General features: G+C 41.3%; 1 protein-coding gene across 1 annotated transcript; it reads left to right on the forward strand.

Annotated features, from left to right (window-relative positions):
* Positions 1-5,989: 5,989 nt before the first annotated feature.
* Positions 5,990-18,138, forward strand: LOC124068483 (endothelin receptor type B-like). Its single transcript, XM_046406771.1, has 8 exons — positions 5,990-6,214; positions 10,639-11,185; positions 12,633-12,745; positions 12,832-13,036; positions 15,720-15,869; positions 15,966-16,099; positions 16,219-16,327; positions 16,424-18,138. The coding sequence occupies exons 2-8, from the start codon at positions 10,799-10,801 to the stop codon at positions 16,556-16,558; spliced, it is 1,233 nt and encodes a 410-aa protein (XP_046262727.1). The 5' UTR covers positions 5,990-6,214; positions 10,639-10,798; the 3' UTR covers positions 16,559-18,138.
* Positions 18,139-19,254: the final 1,116 nt, after the last annotated feature.

Genomic DNA, 19,254 nt, shown 5'->3' on the forward strand with positions numbered 1-19,254 from the left:
AGGAAGTCCAACATCATTTTCAAAGTCTGGAACATGGAAGTATTTTATAGATCCATGATAGTACACACATCACATTGTTGGACCAGTTTCAATATTTCTCACACCTATAACGTGCAAAATGGTCTGTTCACAATTTGTACATTTTGTGATAACAAAATCTCTGGTATACAATTCATGTCCCTATTTTGTTGGGGACTGCTGGGAAAGACGTGAGAATATGTGGTATTGTGGCAGCTGAGTGGTTAAGTCATGAACTATGCTGTGATTGCAATATTCCTGACCAGGGAGCCTATCTGTTGGTTGTTTCCCCTCTTCTTTTCCATTATCTCACAACTGTCTACCTTTGAGAAAAAGCAGTTGCTCCAAAACATTCCCAAATTTCCCCATCCTTTAGGAATGACTGCAAAAATACCATCTTTTTGGAATAACTCTTGGGAGCAGACATCCACTTCCTCTAGAGATGTCAGAAGTGTCTCACCGTGTGTCCTTACTATCACAGCCAGCTGTGTGATAGCAAAGGCAAGTGCTTTTAACAACAATGGCTGTTTTTGAGAAGAAAAAAAAGGGGGGGGGGGGGGGGGCAGTTTATTTGTGGGATTTTCTGGATCACTGACCAAAGTATAACCAACACAATGCAGATTTTTAATCAATTATGGAGAAAGACAGTTGATTGTGTGCAGGATGGTGGTGCAGCTGTTAGCACTGTCAATTCAATTCAATTTAATTCAATTTTATTTAAAGTGCCAATTCATAACAGAGTTATCTCAAGACACTTTACAGGTGTGTAAACAACACATTCAAAAAAAGAAGAGAAGAAGAGAAGACTCAGGATCCAGCAGCACTACCAGGCCTCAGGAGGGCGAGGTAGGAGATTCTGGATCCAGCAACATGCTCCAGATGTGCTGAAAAAAGATGGAGCACAAGAGCTCCTTGGGAGAGGACGAGTTAGTGCTGTACCGGTGATGGGACATGATGAGTCCCATCCCCCAGCAATCTAAACCTATAGCAGCATAACTAGGGGTTGGTCCAGGCAGAGCCTGAACAGTCCTAACTATAGACATGGTCAAAAAGGAGGGTTTTAAGTCTACTCTTAAACATAGAGAGGGTGTCTGAAGGTCCTGGCTCCATATCTACATTTGGAGATTCGTGGTATTACCAGTAAGAATGAATCTGAATCTAAGGAACACAGCACCCTAGAGGGCTGATATGGTTCAATGAGATCAGTGATATATGATGGTGCCAGAGCATGCACAGCTTTATAGGTTGGGAGGAGGATCTTAAATTCTACTCTAAATTTTACTGGAAGCCAGTGTAGAGAGGTCAGCATAGGAGAAATGTCGTCACGCCTCTTAGTCTTAGTCAGAACACGAGCTGCGGAGTTCTGAATGAGCTGCAGAGTCCTGAGGGACTTTTTAGGGTATCCTGACAAAAGAGAGTTACAATAATCCAGCTTGGAGGTAACAAAAGCATGGATGAGCTTCTCAGTAGCATCTAAGGAAAGGACATGCCTGATTTTTGCAATGTTACAAAGGTGCAAGTACACAGTGTTCGAGATTTGTTTTATGTGCGAATTGATAGACAAGTCCTGATCAAAGCTGGCTAGTCCGTTATGAAAGGCTATATCATTAGCTAAAGATTGTTTATGTTTTGGACCAACTAGTAGAACCTTAGTTTTGTCTGAGTTCAACAGAAGAAAGTTGTGGGTAATCCAGGACTTAATATCTGCAACATAGGGTTGCAGTTGTGCTAGCTGATTGCTTTCATCTGGCTTCATTGATAAATACATATAGGATCTAAGAGAAAGGTTGTGTCACCTCACAACAAGAGAGTACCGGCCTGGGTCTTTCTGTGTGCAGTTTGCATGTTCTCCCTGTGCCTGTGTGGGTTTTCCGGGTACTCCAGCTTCCTCCCACAATCCCAAAAACATGCATATTAGGTTAATTGGCTACTCAACATTGCCCCTAAGTGTGAGTGTGTGGTTGTCTGTCTCTGTATGTCGGCCATGCAATTGACTGGCGACCAGTCCAGGGAGTGCCCTGCCTCTGGCCCGTAGTCAGCTGTGATAGGCTTTAAAAATGCGGCATAAAATGTCAACGTGACTGCTTCCTGAGCATTACCAACAGCAGGTCGCTCAACCTGCCTCAGCCACTGTCAACAAGTAAACCACAAGGACAGAAGCCCCTTCTTCCCCTCAAGGATGATTACTGGGTACAAAGGACCTTTTAATACCTCTTCATTGACCTGGCACAAGTAACTGCCCCTCACTGCCAATGTGAGCTGCAAGATAGGAGGCTACTATCAGCTTTTCCTCTAGACACTGATAAAAGAAGTACAGAATTACACACTGATGAGAAGGGATGAGAGAACTTTCTCTTCACAGCTGTGTGGTATGAAATCAGGGCCCAGAGGGATTGGAAGTTATGATGCTACACTCCAACTCACAGCAGAGCACTGACTGAGGAAACGTTAGGAAGAAGACCCACAATGCAGGAGGCTGGCAGTGCAGATGAGAATAGACGGTAGTAGCCGAGCTGAAACAGGAACAGCAGAATGATGTGCTGTCTCCTGATGAAGCTTTCCTTGGCCAGGTCATTGCCATGGTTGTTCAAGAAACTGGATGAAGTTTAAAGTTGGTGCCACCCTTTCAATAAGACTTTGGGTTGAATGGGTTCTTACTGGTTTGCTGAGCACATTCTTTTCAGAAATTTCATTGCTCACATATTTGAGGGTGAGTTTAAGGCATCTTCACGCGTGTGTGCACTATGAGAATCACACACACAAACACATTACAGCTACGAGGCATTGGTCCGATGGGATATCAGAAGCATTGAGAAAACATCCAGACAGCTGCAGGGTTGCAACACTGTACGTGTGTGTCTGTGTTGAAATATTGGGGTGGGGGGCAGAGAAGGAGGAGTGGTGTTGGTAGTGCGGGTTTGCCAAATGTTTCTCTTCATTCGATTATTTTTTTTCCTTTTTCTTTACTACACTTGAAAGTTTTTTGTTTTTAAACCCAATTATTTTGTATATGTGCTTGTACATGTAAACTATTACATGAGACCACTGAATCATGCAGCTCTTCCCTCCCAGTCTCTTTTCAGAGTTAAAGAGCTATGCAAGAAAAGTCATGAACAGGTTGCGGGTGTTTATGTTGTAGCGTTAAATGACTGGTCTTATATACTCATGTGTCTCTTCGTATCTGCTGCAATGATGCAGAGATTAAAAGAAACATCCTTCATGTTCTCAAAGGTTTTTAAGGGCGGGAATGGAGTGAGAGCCTTTGGTTTAAGACATATGTTTTCGATTTGCAGCCAAAAAAAACATTTCCTTACACTTCAGAGTCAACATGAAACCATCACTGCCTGTGCTGCTCAGCCCCACCTAATTTATGTCCAAGTTTATATTAAACCATTACACCACAGACTGCCTGATTCAGTGTTAATCACTGGCCTATATCAGCTGACAGGCCCAATCTGAAGTGTCTGTCAACAAACGATTTGCTGCATTTTCTCTCATAAACAATATCATCATTGCAGCTATACCTTTAAATGGAGTTCAGATTACTTTGCTGAAATTTGTTCATATACACAAAGTCATATATTATTTTTCACAGATTCATACAAATAAAAAAAGCATTGCTTTTAGCTGCTGACTTTGGAATGATGTTTTTAAGCCTGAATAGGCACAAGAAACAAAGCCTAATGGATTGGAGATGATGCGCTGATTTGTTATTTTTCAACATATTTGTATAATTTAGTCTGAGCCCACTTTAAATAAATCCCTAAATCTTTGTCTAAGACTATGAAGCACTTAGTGGTCAATTGTTGAAAACTAATTTTGTAAGCATTGAGTGAGCATTGTTCAAAACCACAGATATTTATTTTGAATTCCTTTCAAGACCTCAACTTATTGAAAGATCCCAAATATCTCTGGATGAATTTGTGGGAACAAATGTGGGTCTATGAAATGCGGCACAAAACACAATGATTTCCATTTGATGCAGCTTCTGTGATGCAGTGTAGTTTATTTTTTAATTTAACAAAAACTTAAAAGTGCACATACAGAGACAAGCTCATTTTTCCTGTCTTGTTTTGATTTGGTTTGACAAATTATAACTAGGAGAAAAAATGAATTGCGTGGATTCCAGCAAAAGTGACTCTTATGATTAATGCAGGAAGTTAATTAATTTGATAGAAAAAATCCTGCAATGTGAAGGGATTTTTAAAAAATATATTTTACTTCTACACTGTATTATTTTTCAAGTTACATTATGCAGCGCAACAGCACTGAAAGATAAAGGTGAGGTTAGGTTAACAGACACCCTTTACAAGTTGGAGGATGACATCTGTGGACCCCAGGGGCCTTGTCATGCAGAGAAATGTTTGCAGGTTCCTCTGGACACCAGCTTGGGGATGGAGCTCTATTAACTCAGTTCAAAGTGGGATTATCTCTCACAGCTTGTCTCTCTGTCAGCTTTTGTTTTTCTTAAATCTCTGCCACATTTGGGGTCAATAATAAATCTTCTTAACATTCAGACTCCATCAGGAACTACACTACAAAGTTCAAAGAGAGCTTGTTTCCTGTGAAAGCAACTGAAGCCTGTTTACAGATCAGGAAGAGGTTTACAGGGACTGCCCAAGAGAGTCCCTCTGCCAAGGCCACGTAGCCTACAGCAGGGCGACATGGACAACAGTACGGCCCCTCTCCACGCGCGCGCGCACACACACACACACACAGGTGCAGAGAGAGTTGGAGAGGCATAATGCATATGACCACGTGTGTAATGGAGATAATGTCTGTTAATGGTTTGACAATACGAAACTGTGATAATAACAATAATGATGCACCAGGAATAGTCACCTCCCAAATTAGAACAGGGGGTGGATGTCATTAAACAGACTCCATAGAGAGGTCCTTTGTTTAGTGTGTGTGTGCGTGTGTGTGTGTGTGTGTGTGTGTGTGTGTGTTCATGTGTGTTTGTGTGTGCACACGTCCGCTGGTTTAATGACCATGTGACGGGTTGGGAGGTTTACGAGATTGCTCCTGAATTTTTTGTGTTTGGTGTCTTTGTTTGGGGCGCATGTGTGCATGAGTGCGTCACAAGCATAGAGGAAATGAACATTGTGAGCTATTTAGCATTTTTGTTGTGTGTTTTGTGCATTAAATAATTGAAGAATCATTCAAATCCAGTTTGTCTTTCATGTGAAGTTCAGGACCATCTGAAAGTGAATGTGTAGAACAACACACACACACACACACACACACACACACACACGAGTAAATAGTGCCCATTTGTGCTGCAACTTTTAAAGACTCTCATCATTGCAGAAAATTCAGCAGCTGCACAATACTGAGGATAAAAATAACAAAAAAGAAGTTCATGGTTACAGGTAATTGTGACAGTTTAAGGCTGACGTCATTGTCAACACAACTGCTGGACAAAATAAGCTCAGTCAGTGACCTTATTTATTTTGTTGTAGGTGATCCAAGTCTATCAATCTCTTTCTGGTGTTGGATCAGATCATCAGTAATAATACAATATCTGGTGGCACAAATATTGCAAATAGTGCATTTTGGTATTTGTAAAATGCTTTACAAGGGCCCAAGGCCTTTTCAAGTGTTTGGTGGGAGCAGATGTCAGGCACTGTGTGTATCTTGTGTTTTGGTGAGCGCCCTGGAGGCTGAATCATTCCCATGACAGCAGCTCGCTCTTGAAGCTTTTCAACTACTCCTCTTCCATGTTCTTCACGTTCCATGTCCATCCTGCTGCCTGTGTCATCTGCCCAGTGACTAATGACCTTTAAAGCTGTCGCTACATGAACAGAAACTGGTGAAACAGCTGTACTTCTCCAGGAAAAAAATGTAAAAGGAAAAAAGAAAAGCTCGTGCGAGCATTCTTGCTGCGCTCCAACAGCAGAGAGGGAAGGATGCCCGTGTCTGTAATCTGATTGGTTGTCTCGGCGGCCGCTGCGTGTGGGTATAAAACCCCTGACGGCGTCCCTGCGCTGCAGAGCGCAATCGGAGCAGGGAGCGGAGGACCCTGACGCACAGCGGGACCCTCTGGTCACACAGCGAGCTTCCACTGCTGGAGCCCATTAAAGAAATCGTAATTATTAAATCGTTATTTGAAAAATTATCCAACCAAACATTGGAATTCTGCTGGAATATCGACTGGAAACGTTGAGCCTGGACCTCACCACAACACCGCGACCTGGTAGGTGGAAACGTCATGGACCGTGATTTAATGAATTTAAACGTAATTAGTAAAGGGGTGATTTGACTGTGTGCACAGTGTGTTCACAAGTAACCACAGCCACATGGCATTAATTGCTGCGCCTCTTTTGATAAATGACTTCTTAATTGACGCAGTTGAAGACTTGAAAACAAGTTTTGGCCTGTTTGTCTTTATCTTTCTTATCCATCTGTCCGTCTTGTTTTATTTGCGCAATCGGTCTGTAAATTTCCCCAACTTACGGGGTTCTTTCTTGCATAATGACAATAACTAATTCACAAGCCCATTACGGCACATTCTACATTTCATAAGCTATTCAGTGTGGATGTCTTGCACTGAAGGACCTCAGAGATGCTCTCATAGCATGACAACATCGTTTTCATGCGGTTACGCAAATTAAAATAGAAGGCCCGCTTTGTTGCAGTTCCAGTCATGATAGTCTGTTAGTGCTGAATGATCTGTTCACAGCAGTCACACAGTTTGCACTGTTTTTCGATTTCACGACTGGCCTATGGAGGCCTCATGCAGTGTACTATATATATACGTGTGTGTGTGTATATATGTATGTACAGTATATATATGGCTTTTTGTCAAGTATAGACTGGATTTATTGGGTCCAGACCACTAAACTCCACGGAACTGGCAGAAAAACTATATTTCACACTCTGACAGATCTTCTTAAGCAAGGCTATAAACTTTAACTGGCTGTGTATTTAGGTGTAATGGAGCTGTAACTCAGTGTTTTTCATTTGTAGTCATCAAATGTTAAACTTTCCCAATTTTAAAAACAACATTGTGTTGGCATGTGTCTTGGTGTTTGTAATTCTTCTCACGTAGCGCTCCTGCTAAGGCCTTAAGGTGTTCCTGTTATTCCAACAGTGGGGTAACAGGAACTCCTTGCAATGTCAATACACACCAAAAACTAGGTGCTCCAAAATGTCCTCTCAGTCTTACCATAAACCTTTTAAACTTTGTTTGCAGGATTTATTGCAGGTTAGGCTGTTGCACAGTTGTGTCCCGTGTCCTTTTCCTATAGGCTAATATTTGAGTTTAATATATGGAAGGTTTTACATACAACTGAACAGTGGTGGAATGCAACTACTTTTATATCTGTACATGTTCATTCAACATTTTGTAAGTTCATTTACTCAAGTATGTGCATTTTGAGTATTTCCATTTTATGCTACTTTTTAGTTTTTACTCCACTTCAGTTATTGTTTTGTCAATCACAAATTTACACGAAGAAACAAATAAGCTTATAAAATCCAATATGTTGTATATATATTATATATACTGAGTTTCCTAAACTTTTTGGCTTGTGAATCCTTACAAACAGTGTAGACCTTGAGCCCACTGTCAGGTTTCAGATATCTCTAAGTTGTTATCAGCTGCTCCAGAGAGACATTTCCCCTCCAGATTTATCATATAGTTCAATTACTGATCAATATGGAGCCTAGGAAGGGACATGGGGTCTTTGTGAAGTCTGTTGGTTGGTACAATTACCTGCAAACTTATTTTGAAGTTTTGGTCTTGTCGAGGCCATCTGTCCATCATTAGGACATGCTGGATCAAAGCCTGCCTCTTTTAGCCATCTGTAAAACGCCTCTCACCCGGCATCATTAGTTCTGGAGCTAGAAACTCGAGCTGAATTAGACTGAATGAAACAAGCATCCGCACACTCAAATCTTTACAAAAATCTATTTAATTGACAAGCATTCAGTCAGGGGCCTTCTGCAACTTGTGAAAAGGTAGGAATTGAATGCAGGAGTGCTGAGGCGAGAGCACCACGTGATTAGGCTGCACGACGGACATTTTGACTCGTCAAAAACACAACAACCAGCATGCAGGATTAGCAGGAACTTCTCTAAGTGGAATGCAGCCATTATTAATACACCTGTGAGTCAAAATGTCTGCTGTGTGACCACAACATACAGAGCACTGAATCAGTTGAACTGAAGCGTCTGCACAGCAAGGGAATTGTATGGTGTATGGAAGTGTATGGTGGTCAAAATCACAGCTGGCACCCAGTGGTTGTAGTGTTTCTGTTATCATCACAGGACATCATGCCAGACAGAAGTGATCCTTAAGAACACTGCAACCACAAATATTGAGGCTCATCACGTGATGTTTTGGGAACCTTTCGTACAGCTGTATTGACTCGCTACCTGTTCATGTCTCGAATAATGTCTCTGACTGAAAGTGTGCAAATGAATACATACTGATATGTAGTCACTGATTAATCACCATCCAAAGTTATCATGGTAACCTCTTTTGACTGAGATAAAAGACATGCAGCTCGACATAATCATCTCACTTACCCTTAAGTTAGGAATCACTGGTCCAAACTACCTAACTGTATATAAAGTAGCTAAAGTAGTTTCACCTCGAGCCACAACAGCAGTAAAATGCTGCTTAAACAGTGATGCTGAATTATTAACCAACTACTAATATCAGACATTTTGCTGCAGAATGACAACTTTTGCTTTGAACATTACATTTAGCTGATAATAGTTTTGTGCTTTATTTATTTTAAATGCACAACTTTTACTTGTAATGGGGTATTTTAATAATGTGATATTAGTACTTTCACTTAAAGATCTGACTACTTTTTCCACCACTAAACACATGCAGGAATACGTTAAATTTGTGTTGTAGACAGCTAAATTTTATTCATAACAGGAATACTATGAAGGCTGGATATTTATCACATCTTCTTATCATCTTAGTCTTTTATTGTCTCTCTCTCCTGCCTGCATGTCACTCTCGTGACTCCTGCCCCCTTAGTCATTGTACTCAGCTCTCACTTTTCCCCTCTTCAAGATTTGCTTTTTTTATGATTTCCTTTTCCTGCTATTGTTCTAATAAACGGTACAGTACATCTGTCATCCGTCTTAATCTTTTAACCTCTTTTATTGCCATGCCGTTTCTGTTTTCACGCTTCTCTTCCTGCCCTCTCTTCCCATCTTCCCACACACAAACACATATTTTTCTGATCACCGCAAGCATCCCATTCACTTCCATGCTGCTGGTTGCCAACTTTTCAACTTCTGTTCAGCTTTCTAAAAAGTGTATCCAGCAAAGCTAAAGATCTCCAGTGATCTTTGAAGTGAAAATATATTAGATTAAGAGGATCAAGAGGACCAGTTAAAGCTCAGTTTTATAATTTGATCAGGCATTCCTGCCCTAAAACGGTCTAATGAGGTACCATACAACACAAAAGCAAAATTCAGATGACAGAGATGCTGTGTAAGGATGATGGCCAGTTTTTTCAAAGCTGACTTCTTGTGATATTTATGTGAGTTCATCCATGTGATTTTGTTTCTTTGTGTGTGTGAACAGAACGAGCCTCTGTTTTTTTTTTTGGTTTTTTGTGTGTGTGTGTGCCAAATGCTAATATGAATGGACAGTTGTGTTTGACCCAGTTGTGTGTCTGTGCAAGCAGTGTATGTGTGTGTTTGTATGGTGTAAGCGCATTCAAAGGTGGCATCAAAAAGTATCAAAATTTAAACTAAGCAGTTGTCCACAAACCTCTGACTGTCCGAACCATAGTGTCAAGAGGTTTGGACATATGCTCAGAGATGGGGAGACTTTATGTAAGATCTGCCTCTGTGTGTGTGTGTGTGTGAAAGAGAGAGAGAGAGTGTGTGCTTTGCTGACATGTCTCTACAGATATTGCCTCCATCGTCAATAAGCTCATTGATCCAGAGAGACGCTTCAGGGCATTCTTAAGGGTGCACATGATTCTTGAGAGGCTCGGAGTCTAGCTAGTGTCGTCTGTGAAAGAGAAAGAGTATCTCTCTCTTTTGCTCACACACACACACACACACACACAGAAGTACTGGCCTCATCTAACCACCTAAGTCATCACTAATCTAGTTGTCTCTTTTGTGCGTCATTGCCCTTCTCTTCCTTATTGTTACGCTTTTCAATCATGTGCATATTTTAAAAATATCTAAATCAAAATGGTTTTAACACACATGCTAATTCAGGAGCAATTTGTTTATGAACAGCTGGATCAAGCTTGATCTGTCTGACTTAACTTTGTCTGACAAAGTGTTGGATCAGGCTCGAGAAAGCTGAGCTCCTCAGTATGTGGATGCTTTTACCCTCTGCTCTAAACTTGTGAATGTTTTTTGATAGTTTAACTATTTTTTGTTGTTGTTGTCAACTTATTAACTTGAAGTACAAGAGGAAAAATGAGTCGATCATCACAGCTATTAGGATACATCATTTAGGAACCATGTATGTCTGAACAGATGTTGATCTATCTCACAGCATAAATGAAAACTTTGGCCTGCTGGTCGTACTACAGAAAAGGCCAGTAGGATTCAATCTCTAGGGAGCATCAATGTATACACATTTTTTGTGTTTGTGACACATGATGGTTTATCTACTTTTTTCTGCAGGTCAAGCAATCTCGGACTCAGACCAGCGTTTCCAGTGCCGCAGCAAAGCCCATCGTGTGGATGTGTGTGAACATGTGTATTTGAGTGCCTTTAAGTGTGCGCTTTTAGACTCCTGTGTGTGCCTTTGAGTCAGCGAACGTCTTGCTGTTTGAGTGCAAGGATGAGGGCCATCACTCTGCTGTGTCTCCTTATGGCTGCGGAGGTCGGAGCGTCGCGGTTCATCCGTGACTCCCAGGGCAGCTCCAAAACTCCAGAACCTTCCAAGAACAACACCTCCGTCCCAGTTCCACCCCTACAGCCGGTCCGGCCACGAGGCTCCTTCCCCCCCATGTGCATAAAGCCCACAGAGATCAAGTACGCCTTCAAGTATGTGAACACCGTCGTGTCGTGCCTGATCTTTGTGGTGGGGATCATCGGCAACTCAACGCTGCTCAGAATCATATATAAGAACAAGTGTATGAGGAACGGACCCAATGTCCTGATTGGCAGCCTGGCACTGGGGGACCTGCTTTATATTGTCATCGCCATCCCCATCAATGTGTTTAAGGTGACCACATTCTTCCTTTGTGTCTGTCTGTCACTGTCTGTATTTGTTTCCGGTGTTTTTACTGTTTGTTGGATGTCACTGGTGATTTTAGAACTGATGATAACATTTCATTGTTATATAAAGCAAGTAGTTCAAAATTGCAGACATATAACACAATACAAAAACATTAATTGAACTTATTGCACATCCTTTGGTCTGTGTGTAATATACTGTGACATTGATCTGAAGCAAATTCCCTGCACTGCATTTTCACCATTATGAGTGAGCAGCCAGTCTGTGGTTTAGCTGTGGTTTATTTACAAGCTTATTACTGCAGTTTGTCTTCACACTCTGCGCGTTATGTGCAGTTTTCAGTTCAGTTTCCTTTTCAAGTATGAAATTTGCAGACTTTTCCACCTAGACTACACGAGATCATTACAGCTAAAAATCCAGCCAAAAGTTAAAAGCAACTTGAGTGTTGGTATTTGAGGCAAAACTATGTCTGTATTTTCCTTGCTTGCCTCATGTTTGTGAAAAAAAAGAAAAGCTCCAGCTGGCTTGGGTGTGAATACAACCACTGCCAAATGGACAACTCATGCTGGAACCAAAACCAGTTCCAAAACATTCCAAAAACAAAGGCAGAAAACAATGCGTGAAAGTTGTTTTACTTTCCAAATCTGAAAAGGATTCACTTGAACTAAGCTGGAATGCTGTGCTGCAGTTTACCCAGGCACATCTGAGTAATAGTCACTCTGATTTTTCTTTATTTTTTCATGCTTTATGGGTTCTGTATTTCAGGAATTTGTGACAACAAACTGCAATGTTAAGCATGATGAGAGTAACAAAGGTCGACAGCATCTGCTGAACTGGACAGACATGGTTTTAAACCTTTTGGGGGGCAGCCGTGGCCTAGAGGTTGGAGAAGCGGTTTGTGATCGGAAGGTTGCTGGTTCGATTCCCCCAGCGGACAGGCAGGAAAAATTTGAGTGTGGTGGAGTGATGCTTGGTGCAGCCCACTGCTCCTGTGTGTTTCACTGCATGTTACATGTTGCATGTGTGTGTGTTTCAATCAGTGGTGGGTTAAATGCAGAAAAGTAATTTCCCATCTTGGGATTAATAAAGTAACTTAAATTAAACACTGGAAAGACACACAATCTAGTGTTACTAGCAGCATAACTGTAGACGAGCGGCTGGAAAGTGCAGAAAACACTCGGCAATAATAAAAGGCGTATCATGATTTGTTGTTGAGCACAGTGCCCTGATGCTGAACTGATTTTAAAACCGCTGGGAGAAGAACTTGAACAGTTTGGGGTCTTGTTGCTTTTGGCTTTAGCTGATGCTGTAATACAAAAAGACACATGAAGAGAGAAGACCCCTGCATGAACCTGAACAAGGTCTGTCCATGTGTTGACTCAGGTGACACTTCTTCAGTTTCTCTCATTATGGATGTCTTTCCTCCCCCTTGCAGCTAATAGCTGAGGACTGGCCGTTCGGCGTTTACGTCTGTAAGTTGATGCCATTTATCCAGAAAGCTTCGGTGGGAATCACCGTCCTCAGCCTGTGCGCCCTCAGCATTGACCGGTAAGTAGATGTCTACTCTGCACACACAAACAACAAGCATAAGTGCTGTAAGCAGTTCAAGAATACACCTCGGTGTGTTTGTGCAGCTACCACGCAGTGACATCATGGAGCAGGGTCAAAGGGATGGGGATCCCTCTGTGGAAAGCAGTGGAGGTGACTCTGATCTGGCTGGTTGCCGTGCTGCTCGCAGTGCCCGAGGCGCTTGCGTTCGACATGTTGGAGATGCCGTATAGAGGCACCAAGCTGCGCGTCTGTCTGCTGCATCCAGAGCAGACCTCCAGCTTTATGAAGGTAGGTCATATGTGTAATCTGTTAGCAATAATGATGTATAGCATTTACATTCTTTAGGTATTGAGTAATATTAGCATGAGCATTATTATATAAAAGTCATAATATCGCAATGTAAAAAATGTATAGTATAATCAAAGATCCTCTATAGAGAGAAATTAAGTCCTTCCCCTTGTGGTGTTAATAACAAAAAAATGTTTTTTCATACTTTTCAACTCTACCATGAATCACAAATATGGTGTTTGTCAGTTTAAAGGGTAATTTAATACAACAAGTTAACATGACAGTGACAATATCAACAAGCAAATGTCTAGCAGACCTATCTTTACGCTGGTCACTATCCTAGTTTGGTGTATGAATGTCATTAGTTTAGCAGGTATTTATTCATAAACTAAAGTTCTAGACAGTTGAAATTAAATTAAAATACTCACTAAGGTCAGTAAGTTTCCTGTCGGCACTGTGACTCTGTGTACACAATTTCATGTAGTCTACAGTAGTTGTTGAGATGTTTCATTCTAGACTGAAGTGGAGGACCAAGTGAAATAGCTATTCCTGCAGTCAAGATGTTAGCGTGGCTAAAAAAATGACTTCAGAATGACTTTAACAACATGATAAACTCAAACATATGGATACTTTCATCTTCCACAGAAATATGATCACACAGTAAAATATCTTGCAATAATGACGTTACATTTCAGTCCAAATGTCAACAGAATGGTTCACATCAAAGCACAGCGCCAGGGCAGCAACAGTACAATTAGCGTGTGTCTTTAATTAGGATGTCTTTTCCTCTTTTTCAAGCTCTGCCAACAACTCATTAGTGACTCCAAAAATTGTCACACACTGCCAGCATATCACCTGGACATGACTGTTTGTCATAATATTCACAGTGCATTCATACAGCTGCACAGCAAGGCAGAAAGTGCAAAGACATTTCCAACATGTGAATGTTTCTACTTTATTTAAACCAGAAGGGTCTGAAGGAATTGCAGAACACAGTGGAAATAAAGTATAAAGCTGCAGTGTCTTTTCATGTGTAATCTGTCAGTTTGAATGAGTAATTTGAGCTCGATGTCATAATTCAGTTTGGGCTGGCTGACGACTTTGAGAAGAACTGCTGTGTTGACTTGGTTGAGGAAATGTCTTCAATTCACATAATCCAAACCCAAGTCAAGTCTGAGCCCAGTTTCGGAACCACCTCACAGCACGTTACGCCTCAACTAAAATCATGTTGCTTTTGAACAGATAGTGTTGCGTTTAATAAAAAACTCGAAATCAGTGTGTCATTTTGCAGGGGTCTGTAGTCAAAAACTCTACAGTGGCCGACAAATACAAAACACGCTGCATATACAGACAGGCGCTGCAAATACAGAAACGCACTGCATATAAGAAACAGATGTAAAAGGAAAGGGCGGTGGTGCAGTGGTTAGCACTGTCGCTAAGAGGGTTCCAGGTTCGAATCCCGGTCTGGGCCTTTCTATGTGGAGTTTGCATGTTCTCCCTGTGCCTGTGTGGGTTTTCTCCGGGTACTCCGGCTTCCTCCCACAATACCAAAAACATGCACATTAGGTTAATTGGCTACTCTACATTGCCCCTAGGTGTGAGTGTGAGAGTGTGTGGTTGTCTGTCTTTGTGTGTCGGCCCTGCGATTGACTGGTGACCAGTCCAGGGTGAACCCCGCCTCTCGCCCGTAGTCAGCTGGGATAGGCTCCAGCTCCCCCGCGACCCTGACGGATAAGCGGTATAGAAAATGGATGTATGTAAAAGGAAAATGCTGCAAAAACAGAAACATGCTGCAAATAAGGAAACAAATGCAAAAAGAAAATGCTGCGTATCCAGTCATACAACAGAAGTGCTCCAGGCCTCTAGGGGCAGTGCTGAGCTTCCACACGAGAGACAGACAACAGACATATAAACGTGTGGAGCAGATGAACATAGACATGATAAAGAGCACAAATTGCAGCACCTGTCTGTGTATGCAGCGTGTTTGTACTTGTCAGCCACCGTAAAAAATAGAGCATATTTTTTAAAATGTAAGTTTTTTCAATTTCTGTTTGCCTATGGTTTGCTTCACGTGACTATTTATTAATAAAAGATTGTTCCAGTAAGATGAGATTAATAAAGGCACATATTTCACTGTTTGCATTATTATAGAGATAGTAACAGTTATCTTTATTTATTTGTTTGTTTGTTACATTGGAATTTAAAGAAACAAAGAGCTCCATTTTAGTAGGAAAAAAAATATCCTGGAAAAAGTCCTTGAAAAAGTGAACCTAAGACTGGTCTCGAGGCCAAGAGTACTGAGTACTACAATACTGTTAACCCCTGCTGGCTGATGGAAAATTCATCATTAACTGTGCACTGTTTGTGATTTTCCCAGGAATGTGAACAGGGCTTTTATCATTGGGCCACAGGCTCAATCAAAACTGTGTTACTTCACATAGCGACTTTACTGACTTTAATTTAAATGAGAAATACTTTCAGGTTAGTTTTATCTATAGGAAGACCTGTACTTCAGTTAAAAAAATCTCTGACAACACTTTAAAAGTAAGTGTTGCAGAAAATACACAGCATCAATTTCAGCTTGAATTTTTTGCTACAATGTGTGTTTGATGGGATAAATTCTGCGATAAGTTTGTAAGTAATACTGGATTTGCTGAAGTCTGGGCTTTTTTCCTTTTTCCAGTTCTACCAGGATGTGAAAGACTGGTGGCTGTTCGGTTTCTATTTCTGCTTCCCACTGGCCTGCACAGGAATCTTTTACACACTCATGTCCTGTGAGATGCTCAGCCGCAAAAAAGGGATGCGCATCGCACTCAATGACCACATGAAACAGGTATACATGCAAATGACTGCGGCGCACAGTCTGAAACCACCCTCGGACCATGAAAGACAGACATACTCAATAACATCAATATTTCTCTTTGTGTAGCGGAGGGAAGTGGCCAAGACGGTGTTCTGCCTCGTGTTGATTTTTGCTCTCTGCTGGCTACCCCTTCATCTCAGCCGTATTCTGAAGAAAACAATATACGACCAGAATGACCCCAACCGCTGTGAGCTGCTCAGGTAGGCATGCAGATACAGAAGGCGACGTAAATGAACCGCAGATTTCACGAGAACCCACTGTTCTCCACTCTGTGACTTCCTGTAGTCTTTATTCTCAACACTGTCCATTTTCCCTCTAGCTTCCTGTTAGTGATGGATTACATTGGTATCAACATGGCCTCCCTAAACTCCTGCATTAATCCAATTGCCCTCTACTTTGTCAGCCAAAAGTTTAAAAATTGCTTCCAGGTAAGAGGGCACACACTGACACTAAAAATATGGTATTGTTAATAAAGGAAGAAAAGCAAACAACTCTGTGCGTGCGTGTGTCTTCTTGTCTTGTAGTCTTGCCTGTGCTGCTGGTGCTACAGAACATCTCACTTGGATGACGGAGGAAGACGATGGAAGGGCTCTTGTCATGGGAATGGACTAGACCGCTCCAGCTCCCGCTCCAGTCAGAAATACACAAGCTCTTCCTAAGCACACGCACACACACACTCATCACACTTCTGCCCAACCCATGTTCCCATCACAAATGGAGTGAGGTTGAAGGTGGAGATAGAAGACTCTGACCCAAGCTGATGAATGACATGACAGGACTGTACCTGTTCAGGCTGTAATACTAACTGCAAATGCTATGACGCAAGGCTACATAAAATATGTTCATAATACGACTCTGAGACTTGTGTAATGGACTAAGAATCTCTCAGTGGATGAACGCTGTGAATACATTTATAAAGAATGTTTATTACCAAATGTAAATTTATGTACAGGATTATCTACATGCAGATTGCAGACATATGATTATATCTAGCCTTAGTGCTTCATGTATGAATAACAGCACTGATAAGTACTACCTGTTGAAGCTGTAATACCTCACAGGGGAAAGATAGAGGGATACCGTGACCCTGAGTTAATTTCCGAAAGGCCTTAAAGGTTGCAAGTCTTTTGTCTAAAAATGCACGAGTACGCCTCTGCGTATGAAGGCAATCAGTAGCTGATTATCTGACAATCTACTGCATTCGTCACCGAGCTCCTCAGTATGTCACCCATGTGCTCTGGTGACATCACACCAGGGTAAAATGAGCTCCACTGTGCCTCTTACAGCCGTGTTGAACATCAAATAACTGGAAATCATCACTGACATGAGTCATGTGGAGGCCAGCTGTTGTCTGAGAATGCTGGCAAATACCAGATGAATCCGATTGTGCTACACAGAAGATCATTAGGCCTGTTGTTATTGCAGTATTCATGCGGTTTTCTGTTTCCACATGTATAAAGTCTTAACCCTTTCTCTTACAATGTAGCTTTTATTTTTCTAAGAAAATAACACAGAACATGTAAAGCTTATTTTATCTCCCAACACGTGGTGTTCCTTTGTTATTTCTGATATTTCACCTCTATACTTGTGACAAATCTTGTGATGCCAACACGTCAAGAAAAAGACTATTTACACGTTTTCTTGCTCTATCAGAGAGAATACTTTGATTGTGCAGCATTATCATTTGGGAAAATTACTGTAAGCAAACTTTAAACTTAGATGAATCAGTGCTCTTTACTCTGGCAGTACTGAGAGCATACGCTGAAGACACATGCAAGATGAATCCATTTCATATTGTGCGTTTGTTTGCCTCTTGGTATATCGTGACTAGGATAGGTGTTGTGTTCGGAATTTTCTACATCAATTTAATAAAGTAAAGTGACCTTCCAAACTCCAGATTTGCTGATTACCAGACGAGATGTTTTCTTCACACTGAAGCATTTTAAAGTAGACTTTATTCATGTAATATGTATAAATGTTCGGACATTCTTTGCATTTGCAGCAGCGCGCAGATCAGTTGATTGTGCCGTATGTGACTCATTAACTCATCACATCTGTTTATGCCATCTTCGCTGCAGTTTTAGCTACATCTAACACACAAGGACCACTGAGCTACAATATGTAGATGTATGGGAAGGTCGAAGATAAAATGCAACGTAAATATTGGCCACAGCGTTTTAAATTACATTTATACTGTACTTGTGTGCAGAGGGTATGCTGTAATAAATGTTTTATAGCATTTGTGTTGTTTGATTTATTTATTGAAGTATTTTTGCATGTATTTAAGACCATGCCTGTTGACTAGCGATGCACTTTCAAAGCTGCTGACATAATATTTACATGTTGTACAATACTGCATACCTGCCCTGTGGAGTTTTTGACTTTACCTGTAGGGCTGTTTTTTAAGAGTGTGTCCCCAGTTTGGCTAGCTCACAGACATGCCAGCGACATAAAACACACTCCTGTCACACTACTTCTAATGTTTGATGGATTGGGAGTAGCAGCAGCAAAGGCAGGGAAGACAGCTTTGCAGATTTCTTATAAGAAAGGAAATGCAGTCAGTGCAATGTGTTTTGGTAAGTAAAAGAACAGGCACTTTTAAGTAGGAAAGGAACAGATATGCGTTTTTTTTATTTTATTTTTAACTGTTTTTAGGGCTTGCTGGCTTAAATGTTTTATGAAGTGATGAAATGTACTTGACATCTCTGCTCAGTTACAGGAGTATTACTTTTACAGATGTCCCAAAATTTCTCCACTTCCCCAGTAAAATCAAAGTGCTATGAATACCTGGTGCACTCTTGACTGAAGTGATTCTAAATTATAATTAACATTTTTTTTCAATGGATTTTCCCCATGTGTAAGTATCAAGTCTGCAATATATATGTGTGTATATATACATATATACACACGTATATATGTATATATGTATATATATATATATACCCTCTCAGCCAGATCATCAAAAGAGTGGTTATGGATACTGGTGTCAAAGTGGAGCAACCATCAGCCACCTCCTCTACATGGATGAGTGGGACATTGACTCGCTGATCCGTGTCAGCAGGATCTACAGCAACGACATCAGAATGTCTTTCGGACTAGATAAGTGTGGTCAGATGGTAACAAACAGAGGGAAGACGACCAGAACGAAGGGGGTTGAACTACCAGAAGGCAACGTGGTCAGGGAAGTTGCAAACACCTTGGGATCCCACAGGCAAATGGAAACCACGAGGAGACCACAAGGAAGTCAGCCACAACCAAATACCTACAAAGAGTGAGGCAGGTCCTGAGAAGTCAGCTGACTGGGAGGGACAAGGTCCGGGGTCATCAACAAATGCCCTGCCAGTCATCGGATACC

Source organism: Scatophagus argus, chromosome 12, assembly GCF_020382885.2.
Source record: "Scatophagus argus isolate fScaArg1 chromosome 12, fScaArg1.pri, whole genome shotgun sequence".
Taxonomy (NCBI): Eukaryota; Metazoa; Chordata; class Actinopteri; family Scatophagidae; genus Scatophagus; species Scatophagus argus.